This window comes from Protopterus annectens, chromosome 2.part1 (genome assembly GCF_019279795.1).
Source record: "Protopterus annectens isolate FY-2018-M chromosome 2.part1, PAN1.0, whole genome shotgun sequence".
Classification (NCBI taxonomy): domain Eukaryota; kingdom Metazoa; phylum Chordata; order Ceratodontiformes; family Protopteridae; genus Protopterus; species Protopterus annectens.
In genome coordinates this window covers 1,772,954,662-1,772,967,875 of record NC_056729.1, presented here as the reverse complement: position 1 = coordinate 1,772,967,875, position 13,214 = coordinate 1,772,954,662, and the positions used below count along the sequence as shown (strand labels likewise).

Genomic DNA, 13,214 nt, shown 5'->3' with positions numbered 1-13,214 from the left:
TAATATCACTTCTTACAGTAACTACCGGCTTCATAGTATACTCAGAATTGTAAAGGCAGGGACTTTTAAACATAGAAAGAGCATTTACTGTCCCCACATTTAGTGTCTGTATTTCAGTCCTAGTTACAGACATACTTATCGACCTCTTAGCACACGAAATCTGAGCAAAACTAAAAACAATGGGAGAACAAAGGCCCAAAAATAGGGACAAAAAATATGAGGCATAAATATGGACACTCTGTGAAAAGCTGGACAGTTGAGAGGTATGGTTAGAACCCTTGACTCCTGTGGGTTCACTTCTCTTCTCACTTATTTATTTATTTATTTATTTTTTTGTCTAGAGATCCTATAGTTCCCAGCCAGGGGCTGTATTACTATATCAGACTGTCCTGTCAGGCTGTGGACATTGACGTCTTTCCAGGTCCATGAACTGTAATTCTTTTGGCTGCCAGCCGTGATATCTCCTCCCTCTGCAAACTTCTGTAATGAGATCCTCTGACATCTTCTATAGGCCCAAGGGCCTATTGGGACTCTACTCCTTTAGACTCCAAAAACCCTCTAATTTGAGATGCCAAGTTTTGTGTCTTTCAGCTCGTATGTCCTTCTTTTAAAAAGAACTGAGTTTCTCAGTTTCTTGGTGCACGGGGAGAGACCCCTGATTATAATAATTGACACAGGTGACCAGAAGTTCATTAACTGTCCCAACAATGGAGAAGTTAGCCAGGGAGGGCAGTAGTGTACATACTACCTTGCACACAGTGCTGATTCTAGCCTTGTACTTGTCCTATGAGATTTTAAAACTGTTGCACTAATTAAACTAAATATGTGGAATTAATCAGTCGAACACATGATAGCCACCGCCAGGCTAGGGCAGCTGTCATTTCTTTTGAGTGTGACTAAAAGAAGTGTTAATTATTTATCACTGTTTATTTAGATAGGTGGCAAATGCCAGCATATCACTTCTTCAAAGTAATTGTGTCACTTGTACTAAACTCATTTTTCTTCAATAACTTGTTTAGATAGAGTGTAGACCATTTTCCCTCCTTGTTTATTTATTTAGCCGGATGGATAAATATATATTTATTGCAAATACATTAGAAGACAACTTTTTCAAACTGTGTTGGGTTGCTTTACTGCTTTAATTTCCTGATTTTCCCTTTGTATGATGTCAGGCAGAGAATAGGATTCCAGGATCCCAATATGTCTTAACAGAAGCTTGCTTCCTTCTTTTCGAAAATACTGGAATATTCCATTTGGCAAGGAGTCCTGGGTAATTTTCTCTTTGTTTGCATATTAGCAAAGAGACGTCCATGATACCTTGATTTTGTGTTCCTCTGCAGCGGGTGATCAGAAGTCGAAGTCAGTCAATGGATGCCATGGGACATAAGAAACAGAACATTGTATCGACAAGTCTTAGTGGAAGCTTCACTAATAACACCCCTGAAACACCAAAGCTCCCTGGAATAGTAAGTATGCTAGACACTTGCAATGGGGTTTCCATACCTGAATTTGTAGTAGAATTTATCAAGAATGTTGTAGTGTAAATATCGATAGAATAGCGACTGCTGTTCTTCAGCAAAGTTTGATGGATAAAATTTTTGTAGATTTCATACATAGCCACAAATTTCAACAGAAATCCTGAACGTGTTTACATAAGTCATTAGGTCACTAGCTAGGTAATTTTCTTTTAGGGCAATCTTGATTCCACATTGTAAGTAAGTTAGAAAAGAAAAGTGGACAAATGTTATTGAGATTCTAGGAAAACACTCACAGTTTATCGACAGTCTGTACCCTGAAAGAATCATAGGTTTTCATTGATGCCTATGACAAAAGAGCCTACACAGAGCCATGTCAGCATGCCTGTGAGCTTGACACTAACATGTTGTAGTGCCACTAACCCACAGTGCCCTGAAAGAGCAATGCAAAGTTAAAAGTGCCTATGAATGTAAGTAAAGAGTTCAAAACAACTGTATGTAGAATGCAGGCACTGTAGAGTACATACAGACAGACCAAGGCTACTGAGTAAAGATTATTCATGACACCATATTCAAAGACCAGAAGGATACATTTTGAGACAAACTTTGGAAGAGTTGTGTACATAAGGCAGACCTTTTAGCATGGAAAGTTTTCAATGAGTTTAGAGAAGTAGTTTAGCATTTAATCACAATTGCAATGCAAGACAAAATAAAGGCACCTGCAGTTCACAGAAAGTGACTCCTATTATGCCTGTATTTGTGATATAGAAGGATAAAACCTGATTATGCATAACCCAAATGACCATAGGTCAATTAGTGGGTCCGGAACATGAAGGGGTAGGTAGGAAAAATGGATATGTCCATCCTAGGTGGGAGAACATATACTTGGGTGCACTTCACAATTATTCCCTGGTGGATACTAAGAACACGTGGGGGGGCATTATATTCAAGGGTCAGAGCAGTGGTTAAGGTTACTGTGGAAGGGGGAAATATGCTTGCATGTGCACTGCATGTCTTTCCCTGTGAGGCAAATGGATGTGCGCCATGGGTTGGGAATATAGGTGCATGTACAAAAAAACACCAGCCAGGGGTGCCTTGATGGCTTTACCTACCCTGAATATATATTACAGAAAGTCCAAGGGTAATTAATCAGACTTGGTAGACCCAGTGGGTGAATCGAGGCTAGACAGCTGTAGAGAGCTCTAAATGTCTCTCTTTCTACCTCTGTATGTATATGTATTTATAGGTCTATACACACACACACACACACACACACACACACACACACATATATATATATATATATATATATATATATATATATATATATAGGCAAAACACTGACCACAAAAGGTTGATAAACTGAATGCCAACATGCTGCCACGCATGCGCTGAGAAAGAACCTTGGTGCATGCAATTTCCAACAACATCAAAAAAATAGCTTTTTAGCAGGGTGATTAGCCACAACACCCCCTGCTAATTATGTATACCAGCTTCATGATTGCACAGCCCCCAGGGAAAGGGAATATTCCTCCACTGAGGAACTGTCGATCTTGCACACCTGTCGACCATCTGTGCATGTTGACCAAATGTAGTTGATAAAACAGATGTCAACCAATGAGCATTTCAACCAACTGTTGTAGTCCAATATAAACATAGATAGTTAGATAGCTTGATATATAGCCCTAATGGGCTCGCTCCACACCCCACCCTGCCCCATATCCCACCTGCCTCCAGTACTCCTAAATTTGTAATCACCTCACCACTCCCCCTCATCTGAACATAATCAGCTTTACCCCATTCATTCACTGGACCCACTCTACTACTCAAACTCTCTCCAGCCTCTTACTCTAAACTAATTTAATAACCCTCCCAGCCTCTCCAGCCTCTAACTCTACACTAATTAATAGCCCTCCCATCTCTAGTTATAAACAAGCTATACTTAAATATCACCATAATGCCTCCACAGATCTTCACCACTCCTACTAAATCAAAGCCATTTTACTGGCTAATACCACCACTGATCTTTATTTATCTTCTCACAGCCTATGAATTTCAATATCTCCCAGGCTGTCACTATCCCAGATCCAAAACCATCACTCCTAATCTATTAAACAACCTTAATCAATTACTACCCCACCTCCCATCAACTCTACTAATGCAAAAACTCAACATCCCATTCAAGCCACATATATTAACCCTAGAACTAAATACTATCACAAACTCTTAATAAAACTCCAGAGACTTGCAATTAGATTACTACCTAACCTCATGGTGGATGGTGACATCCACCCTAACCCAGGCCCAGCCCCACCTGATGCTACCAACCCCACAGATAACACCCTTACTAGCCTGCAAAACTCAAATAAGTCCTCCAACTCACTCCTAGTCTGTCACCTAAACATTAGAAATATAAACAAGAAAATTCCCTACTTACATGCCCTCCTGGATGTCCACTCCCCTGATGTAGTGTGCCTTTCCGAAACATGGCTCAAACCTACTACCTCTGATAATGAGGTTATACCCCCAGGTTACAATATACTAAGACTTGATTGCATCTCTAGGAAGGAAGGGAGTAGCCATCTTATATAAATCCACAGTAGAACTAACCAAAACTAGTATTTCACATGCCTTGCAAACTGATAATGCAGAAATACTCAGCACTAGGTCCAAATCAATAAACACAAATCTATAAACATTGTGTGTATCTATATTCCTCCAGGTAACAACACAAATACCTTGGAGGGTATCCTCCAATGGCTATCCATTAACTGCCCCCAAGAAACTATTATTCTCGGGGACGTTAATGGGTGGTGGGGAAGTCTGAAGTCAATATTAACGTCAGACTTCCCCACCACCCATATAAATTTGCATGGCTTCTCCGAGATCATATCTTCCCCAACCAGAATCAATAAGCCTAACAATAAGGAAAGTATCCTCGACTGGATATTAATAAATAACCAACTCCAGATATATAAAGCAGGCACCCTACTGAGGACATCAGTGATCTCTTCCTGACCTATATAATCAGGAAACAAAATGACATCCCTTGACAATCTACCTTCAAAACCATTAGGAGTAATAAGAACTTTATTCAGACTAAATTGCAAAATGAACTTAACTCATGTGACTGGACTGACCTAAAACTACTTCCACTAGATGAAGCGGTCTCGCACTTTAACTCTAAATTTCTTGCTATCCTGGATTGCCATGCTCCCAAACGTACTATCAGAACCAATAATAAAGTAGCACCATGGCTGTCAAATGATACGAGACAAAACATTATTAGCAGAAACAAAGCGTGGAGAGCCACTAAATCCCCAAAAGACCACCTCATATATAAACAGCTAAGAAATGATACATAGAAGTCTATTTTGCTAGACAAAAAACTGCTGTAATCTGCAACAAAAGAAATCATCCACAAAAACTTTGGTCAGGCATAAATAAACTTCTCCACCCAGGAAAATCATCTACCCCTACCCCCTTGACTACCCTCCAAAAACCTTCTAAAATTGTTGCTAACACCTTTAACACTTTCTTTACAGAAACCATGCAATCCCTTGCCAACAAACTATCTCCCAATACCCCCAAGTTCCACCAATCCTGCACCCAATAATCACACCCCCCTTCAAGTTTGACCTGATACCACCATCTTTTATTAGGTCCCTACTTAAGAAACTGAAACCCACCACCCTTTCCGCAGACCTACTATCCGCAGAGTATCTCCAAGAAGCCGCTAATGAAATAGCATACCCCATTTCAATATTAATCAATAGAACTATTCTCAAAGCTTATATCCCCTCCATCTGGAAAATCTCCCACATTATTCCTCTCCATAAAGGGGAAAATTCAACTGAACTCTCAAATTACAGGCCTATAGCCATCCTGTCACCCTTGGCTAAAATAATGGAAACATGTATCCATAAACGATTTCTAACCTATTTTAATCAGGACACTTTTCCTAGCCCCCTTCCGGGATGGATTTAGACATTGCCATAGTACAACCTCAGCCCTTCTCTCCTTCTCTCACACAATAAATCAAAACTGTAATAACAAAAAGATCTCTTCAGCCCTCTTCCTAGACCTTTCCAAGGCATTCGACATGGTAAACCACCAGCTACTCTTAGGGACACTAAAATCACTCTCCATAGATAACCTAGCAATTAGCTGGTTTCATTCTTATCTAACTGACAGACAACAAGCTGTATTATGGAAAGATAACCTATGTTCCCTTTTATAAATCACCCATGGAGTCCCCCAAGGATCTATATTAGGTCCTCTCCTATTCTCCGTATTCATGAATGACCTACACAAAGTTATCCCATTTGCAACATGTATTCAGTATGCAGATGACTCCATCCTAATCTGCACTGCCACCTCCCCCGCTGACTTACAATCTTTATCCCAAATCACTTTCAACAAAGTAGAGAACTGGCCCACTGGTCGCCGTCTACTATTAAACCCAAATAAAACCAAGCTTTTACTCTTCACCCCCATTAGAAAGGTCCCCTTACCATCTCTCACCATACCATCTAACAATGGTATCATAATTTCCCTAGAACCTTGTACTAAACTGATAGGTGTAATCATCAACAACAACCTTAAGTTTGATGCTCACGTCAACAAAACTATTAAAACAGTTAATAAGAAACTAGGCTCTTTATACAAGATTAAACAATTCCTAACCCCATCTGCTAGGACTGTGATTGCCCGTACACATTTGCTATCAACCCTTCTTTATGTCTCACCCATCTTCGTAAACCTAAGCAAGTCAGAACTCAATATATTTACTACCTGCTATAATAATATTGCCAGATTTGCCACAGGATCAGCTTATAGAACCCATCAATGTCAAAACCTTAGATCATTAGACTGGCTAGAACTACCCTACCAACTTCAGTATAACCAACTTATAGTTGTTCACAAAATTCTCTACCAACCACACAGTACACCCATACTGAAAAATATGATCACCCCCTACAGTAACCTAAAAGCTCTCCGTTCTTCCAACAGAATGTTAGTACAAACTGTTAAAGCCATCAATTCAGCTGATGAATTATTATTCTTCAACTCTGCTGGTAAAATCTGGAACTTACTTCCTGCAGAACTTACTACAGTTCCCTCATTAACCCAATTCAAAATATATCTTAAAAATCACCTAAAAATGCATTGGCTTTGTTCCTGTACAAACCCTGACTAACCCCCACTCAAACATCAACTATAAATGAAAACCTTATTAGAGGAAAGAAACTCTGATTCTCTAACTGTTTAGAAAACTGAGTATATGTCTCTAACCTACTGGAAAGTACTAAAGTAAAGATGATCTCTTCTCTCAACCATGTATGTGAACTACTAAAAATGTATGTGATTTCCCTTATCAGTTGTAATCTCTAACTATTTCCTATTCCGTTAATAATTTGCAACTATTTCCTGTGTGTATTTTAGAAAATCTTGAAAATGTGTGTGTATATGTTGTTGAACAAATGTCCATTTTGTAATAATTCACTGTATGTGTACTTGTGTATGTCTGGAGCTTTTCTCCCCGGGCCTCCGGTGAAAATGGACCTATATCCAGTCGGACTTTCCCAGTTAACAAATGTAAAATGAAATAAATAAATATATATATATATATATATATATATATATATATATATATATATATATATTTATATATATGCTTTTTTTTTCGGCTACTCCCTTTAGGGATTACCACAATGGATCATCTCTTTCCATTAGATATATATGTATATATAAAGAAAAAAAATACTTCTGGCAGTGGTTCCGAAAATTAGTTCATTTTTATTCCAGACTTATTCCAAATGGACCCAACAGCTGAACTTGACCAGGTGCTTTATAGTTATATTGCCACTAAAATGGTTTTGTCACCTGTATATCTATAGATATGTAAGGTGCCAAAACTGATGTGTCATAACAGCATAGGATCGATACTGGACATGTTATAAAAAGCAGCATACGAAGCCTAGCCATGTGCACCTTTGGTAGACGAACCTAAAAGTCTGTACCTCCCTTTTCAAGCATTTAATAGTGCCTGCCTCTCAAACTGAGCAGGACCACACAGTGCAGTGCTGATGTGCAATGCTGTGTATTCAGGAAGTCATCAAGACTAGCTTTAAAAGTAGCCAAAGTAGTACTTTGTTGGACCTGTAGTGGTAACGTATTCTGTAGGCCGGAAATACGTTGAGTGTTATTTAAATATCAGGTAACAGTGTAAGAACCGTGCTCTGGCTCTACACCAATGTTCAGATATAGCTTGTAGAATGTGCCATATAAAGTGGAGAAGTCAAAAGACCCTCATTGTCTGCATACAAGTGAAAATGCAGTGTATTGGAGGTACTTGTTACATTACGTAAGCAACAGCTCCGTTTGTAGTCAACCATGAACTAGGTAAAAGGGCAAATATAGTATATGTGGGCACATTGTAGGGCAGCCAGTCAAGCAGCATGTTTTGGGGACCTGGTAGGAAACTAGATATGTATAAAAAAAACAGTCAGATGTTGGGAGAACATGCAAATGTCACACAATCAGTGATCAGAGAACAGGGCTGACCCCTTGACCATTGTGTATTGAAGGAGAGCTCTTAACCAGTGAGAAGCTGACTCACCTGTCCAGTGAGTTAGCATGCAGCACATTCAAGTAAGAAAAATATCACTAAATATATTATATACTAAAAATATAACTAGAATGTACTTAGAACAGTGCTGCTCAATACTGATGTAGAACACTTTAATAACGTATTCTTACAGACCCTAAATAACCTAGCACTAGTACGTAATAAAAGAGAAATGTCCAACCCCGCACCATGGCTGAGAAAGGAAACAAACAAAAAATCATGATAAAAAGGAATAAAGCCTGGAAAAGCTGGTATAAAAGTAGAACTCAAAATACCATCCAGCAATTTAGACATCTTACAGACCTTGCAAAACTCCATGTCAAACAGGATAAGCAAACATACTCTACCAACCTACAAGAAGAACATATAAACAACCCAAAACTTTTTTTGGTCATCACTAAATAAACTACTCCGCTACTCCACCCCTGGCAAAACCACTGGTCCCTCTCCAAAAACAAATGATATGACAGACTCTATCCCCACACAGTTTAATTTCTACTTTATACAATCAGTATTATCTCTCTTACACATTAATGTATCTGCCCCCTCTCTCTACCCTTGTCCAATCAAAACTACCCACAGATATTCAGTCTTATTCCAGTACCTGCCTCGCTTGTAAGGAAGTTGGTCCTTAAAGTAAAAACTACGTCTGTAGCTGTAGACCAGGTACCATCAGACTACCTAAAAATGGCTGTAGAAGTCATAGCCTTCCCTGTGCCCGTACGAAGTAATAGGTCCACAGCAGAAAGATACTTCCCATCACTGTGGAAAATATCCTACATCATACCACTGCACAAAGGCAGCACATCTACAGAGTTTCATAACCACAGACCCTTAGCGATTCTCTCCCCCTCTACAAAATATCAGAGAAATGAAGCCATATGTAGCTGATGCAATACCTAACATCAAATAACCTGCTTTCAGGAGCACAACATGGCTTTAGGCCCCAGCACTGCTCTGCTACATTTTACCAGTATAATAACCAAACACAGAAACGATGGTCTGCTTATGTCCACCATGTTCTTAGACCTGTCAAAGCCATCTGATACTGTCTCGCACCAGCACCTGCTCATATGACTCTCCTCAATAGGAATTTCACAATACTCCTTGTTGTGGCTTCTTAGTTATATATCTGGGAGGCAACAAACCTACTCATGCTTTCAACCAATTGCTACAAGTGTCCCTCAGGGCTCTATCCTAGGTCCTCTACTATTTAATATATTTATTAATGACCTTAACATCCTCCACCCATCATGGTAGTTTAGGTCAGTATGCAGATGACTCAACATTAATATGTGTGGCTTCAGCAATAAATAAGCTCCAGGACATTACGCAAAAATATTTCTCCTCTGTAGAAACCTGCTTCAAAGACTCAAACCTCCTACTCAACCCCAAGAAAACTAAGCTAATGCTTTTCACCTCAAAAAAATTGCCAAAATCAAAAACAATCTTTTACTATAAAGTCATCGATATATATTATCATTGAAACTGTAACTCTCAGTAAACGTCTAGGCATTGTAATAGATGACAATCTCAAATATGACCATCATATACTGCACACTGTTAAATCTACACAGCATAAACTAGGCTTCCTTTATAGGATGAATGGATTCCTTACGTATAGTTCTAGAAAAACTCTAGCCACCACTTTCATACTGACAGCTCTGTTCTACTCCACTCCTATCCTAAAAAGCACAAACAATGCCCAAAGAAAGAAACTTGCGTCCTGCTACAATAAAGTAGCTAAATTTGCTACCAGTCTCCCTCATAGGACCCACCATTGTCTTAGCTTAAAGCAATTAAACTGGCTTGAACTGAACAACTGTCTTAACATATTCACACAAACTCATTCATCATGCACAAAAATGCCCTGCACTATAAAAGTTATTACTATGCTACTGTCAGCAAGGGACCCCATTCTAGTAATAAATTCTTATTACTTATATACAAGTCAAAAAATGTTGTAGGAGACTTGTTCTACTCCCAATGCTTTGCTAAACTCTGAAATAGTATCCCCACGCAAATAAAACTCTCCAATAAACTCAGTAGTTTTAAATCAATGCTTAAACATCTTAACCAATCCTGGTCCTGTACACTCCTCATCACGGGGTTAAAATGTTTTCACTGTACAGTACTATACAAATACTCTCCTTAAGCAAAATATTCTCAAATTCTTACTGAAATGACAAAACAATTTTTATACATAACTGCTGCCTGTACAATCCACTACGTTTCACATGTGGTTTCTCTTTAGTAACTTCCACCTCTAAAATCTTAGAATGTGTATGTATAAACGTAACTACTGTTTGTTTATAAATGTAAATAGAAATATAACTACTCTGTCTTTGACTGGAATGCAGTGTAAGAAAAGGAGCTTTTCTTCTCTGGCCTCCGCTGAAAATAGGTATTACCCACTTGGACTTTCCTGGTAAACAAAGATAAATAAATAAATAAATAAATAAATAAATAATAAATGTGCAATTTATTTATGGAGTTCTTCTATGCTTATAAAGGCAGCTGTAGCCTGCTGGCTAGTAAATGGTTAAACCTACTTGGTACACATTTTGCAACAGAAAACACAGTGAAATACTTTTAATTATTTTCCTGACTAAATTATTCCTGACTCCTTCCTTGTGTTACTGTATTCTGCTACCTCTGTAAAGTTTCTCTCTAGAAGTTTTCTTAGCCCACTATGCATTCTACACTCATGTTATCAGTGTCACTGGTGCTTTTATGTTAAAGTCCAGATCCCTGATTAAAGGGAATAAATAATTTCTAGAGCAGTATTGCTTTATATATCTATCTGTCTATCTATCTCTATATATATATATATATATAAATAATAATGTATGCTAATTACTGTATATGCAGCTCCTGATATCCAGTACAAGCCACTCTGACATGCAGACCAAGTCGAAGGGCGTCTTCACTCAGTTATGCACCTGGTCCACCTCTAATGAGCTGAAAATTAACTTCAATAAAACCAATGTTATGGTCTTTGCCTCAACCAAGAGTTAGCAGCAGTCCCACTAATTCTGATAACGGCTCTTAAAGAGAACATGACACCGAATGTCACTGAACAGAAGGTCTTAGGCCTTTTTAGTTGAACCTAGTCTCTCTTTTATCATACAGACAGATGTTGTAACTAATAAAGTCCTTGTTCATTTATAACTGTGTTACAAGATCTGTCATCTTCTCTTACCTACTGCTTGCAGGGTATTGCCAAAAACAGTTTATATACGTATAAGGTTATGTTCTTCCTTAAATTTTATCCATGTTTAGATATTTTATGTATGATTATAATGTATTTTATGTGAATCTTGGCTTTTATTTTTGTGCTTTACCTGGCTTATCCTATCTGCATTGAATGTGATCCTACATGCTGAATTTTTCCATTTACTTATTGCATATTGATATTGCTGATTAGTAAGATCATAACATATTTTCTGCTTTTGGAGCACAGGTTGTGGCCGAAACGTGTCAATAGACCAGACCACTTATCTGGTGAACAAACTGTAATGAATAATTAAATAAATTAATATCAGATACATTTGTGAGCATGGTGACTATTTTATGTAAGGGGACTGACATCCATAATAGGCCATATCCCATTTTAATGTGTGGCATCAGTCTCTAGTCCTTACCTACAAGCCAGACATTGTGTACATGCAAACACATTAATATATATTGCCATTGCAATATGGAAACAATGTTGCAGTATTTTAGTTGCTGGTAACACATTCTGTATCACTAACCTATACAAAGTATCAAACATTTGGCAGTTAAAGTGCTGCTCCTGGCTTTGCAGCTCAGAACATTTTGTGACAGGCATTATAACAGTAATGGGCTCCAGGACGTCTGTTGCCATTTGGTCCCTGTATTTGTGTAGCAAAACTTGTATCCAGTTCCTCTCTGTTAAGTTGAAAACGTTTAAGGGAGAACTAAGGTTCCACAAATCTAATTCCTTGTTTCCTATTTTTTCATGAATTTCCTGAAGAGAATATCAGGGCACAGCTGAGGTTTGGGGAGAATGCAGTGTGGGTGCATAAGGGTTGCACTGATGCTGTTTGCAGATGAGGTTATCCTCTTGGCCTGTGGTCTCTGCTGTGCACTGGAGGGTTTCTCTCTTGAGTATTAAATGGCTGGATGAGAATCATCACTTCTCAATTTGAAGTTGTGGTTCTGTCCCAGAAAAGAGTGCACTGCTGTCTACTGGTGAGGGAGGCAGGTATCTCACCTGGAGAACACTGAGTGCCTTGCGGACTTGGTAAAGTGATGGCGGAAGGGGCCAGGAGATTGCCCAGTGGGTGGTTACAACTACTGCAACATTATAGACATTCTAACAGATATCAATGTTAAAACTAGAGCTGCCCTAAGACAAAGCTTTAAATTTACTAGTCAATCTTTGTCCCTTTACTCAATTTTAGTCATGAAAATTGGATATTGACTAAAAGGATGAGATCCTGAGACACTCTGTACAAATACGAGGTCCCTTTGTAGGGTATCTGTCTTCACTATGAATGGCAGAGCAATCCAAGAGGCTCATGCAGTAGAACCATTATTCATTTGGACTGAGAAGAGACATTTGAGCTGGTCTGGGCACCCAGTAAGGATGGCATCGGGACACCTTCCTTAGTAAGTGTAACAGGCATAGGTCATTGGAACGAGGCTTTAAGGTAGACATAGAACATATTGGCAGGATTGCATCTCCCACTATCCCTGGGAATTTATTTATTTTTATTCATCCTTTATTGACCAAGTTAGTCCCACTCACTTAGTAGCATATTTTCATAACAGACCTGAGGATGTATTGCTACTACTAGGTTAAATATGGCCGGGGTAACAGGGAACTTCCTCTACTCTTTTCAATAGGTGCCATGGGAAATTTTACATTTACCTGAACTATGACCAACTCAAGCCGAATGGGCCTCAGTTTAACATCTCATCTGAATGGTGACACACTCAGGAGTACAACACCCCCTTATGCTGCACTGCAGTGTCAGCAATCAATCTACCTGGTGTGGGAATAGAACCCACAGTCTTCTGCACTAAAGGTGATTCTGCTTCCTGTTGTGCCAATGCCTGGAAATCCCATAGAACAAACTGTA

The 13,214-nt window shown here is 38.8% G+C and overlaps 1 protein-coding gene across 2 annotated transcripts in view; it reads left to right on the top strand.

The window, feature by feature from the left end:
• Nucleotides 1–13,214, top strand: part of LOC122794633 (RAP1 GTPase activating protein) — a 1,835,311-nt gene that overhangs the window by 1,568,645 nt on the left and 253,452 nt on the right. For both annotated transcript variants that reach the window (XM_044063215.1, XM_044063214.1), the window contains exon 16: nt 1,341–1,466. In XM_044063215.1, the coding sequence (XP_043919150.1) occupies nt 1,341–1,466 (126 nt within the window). The remainder of the gene's footprint in view (nt 1–1,340; nt 1,467–13,214) is intronic.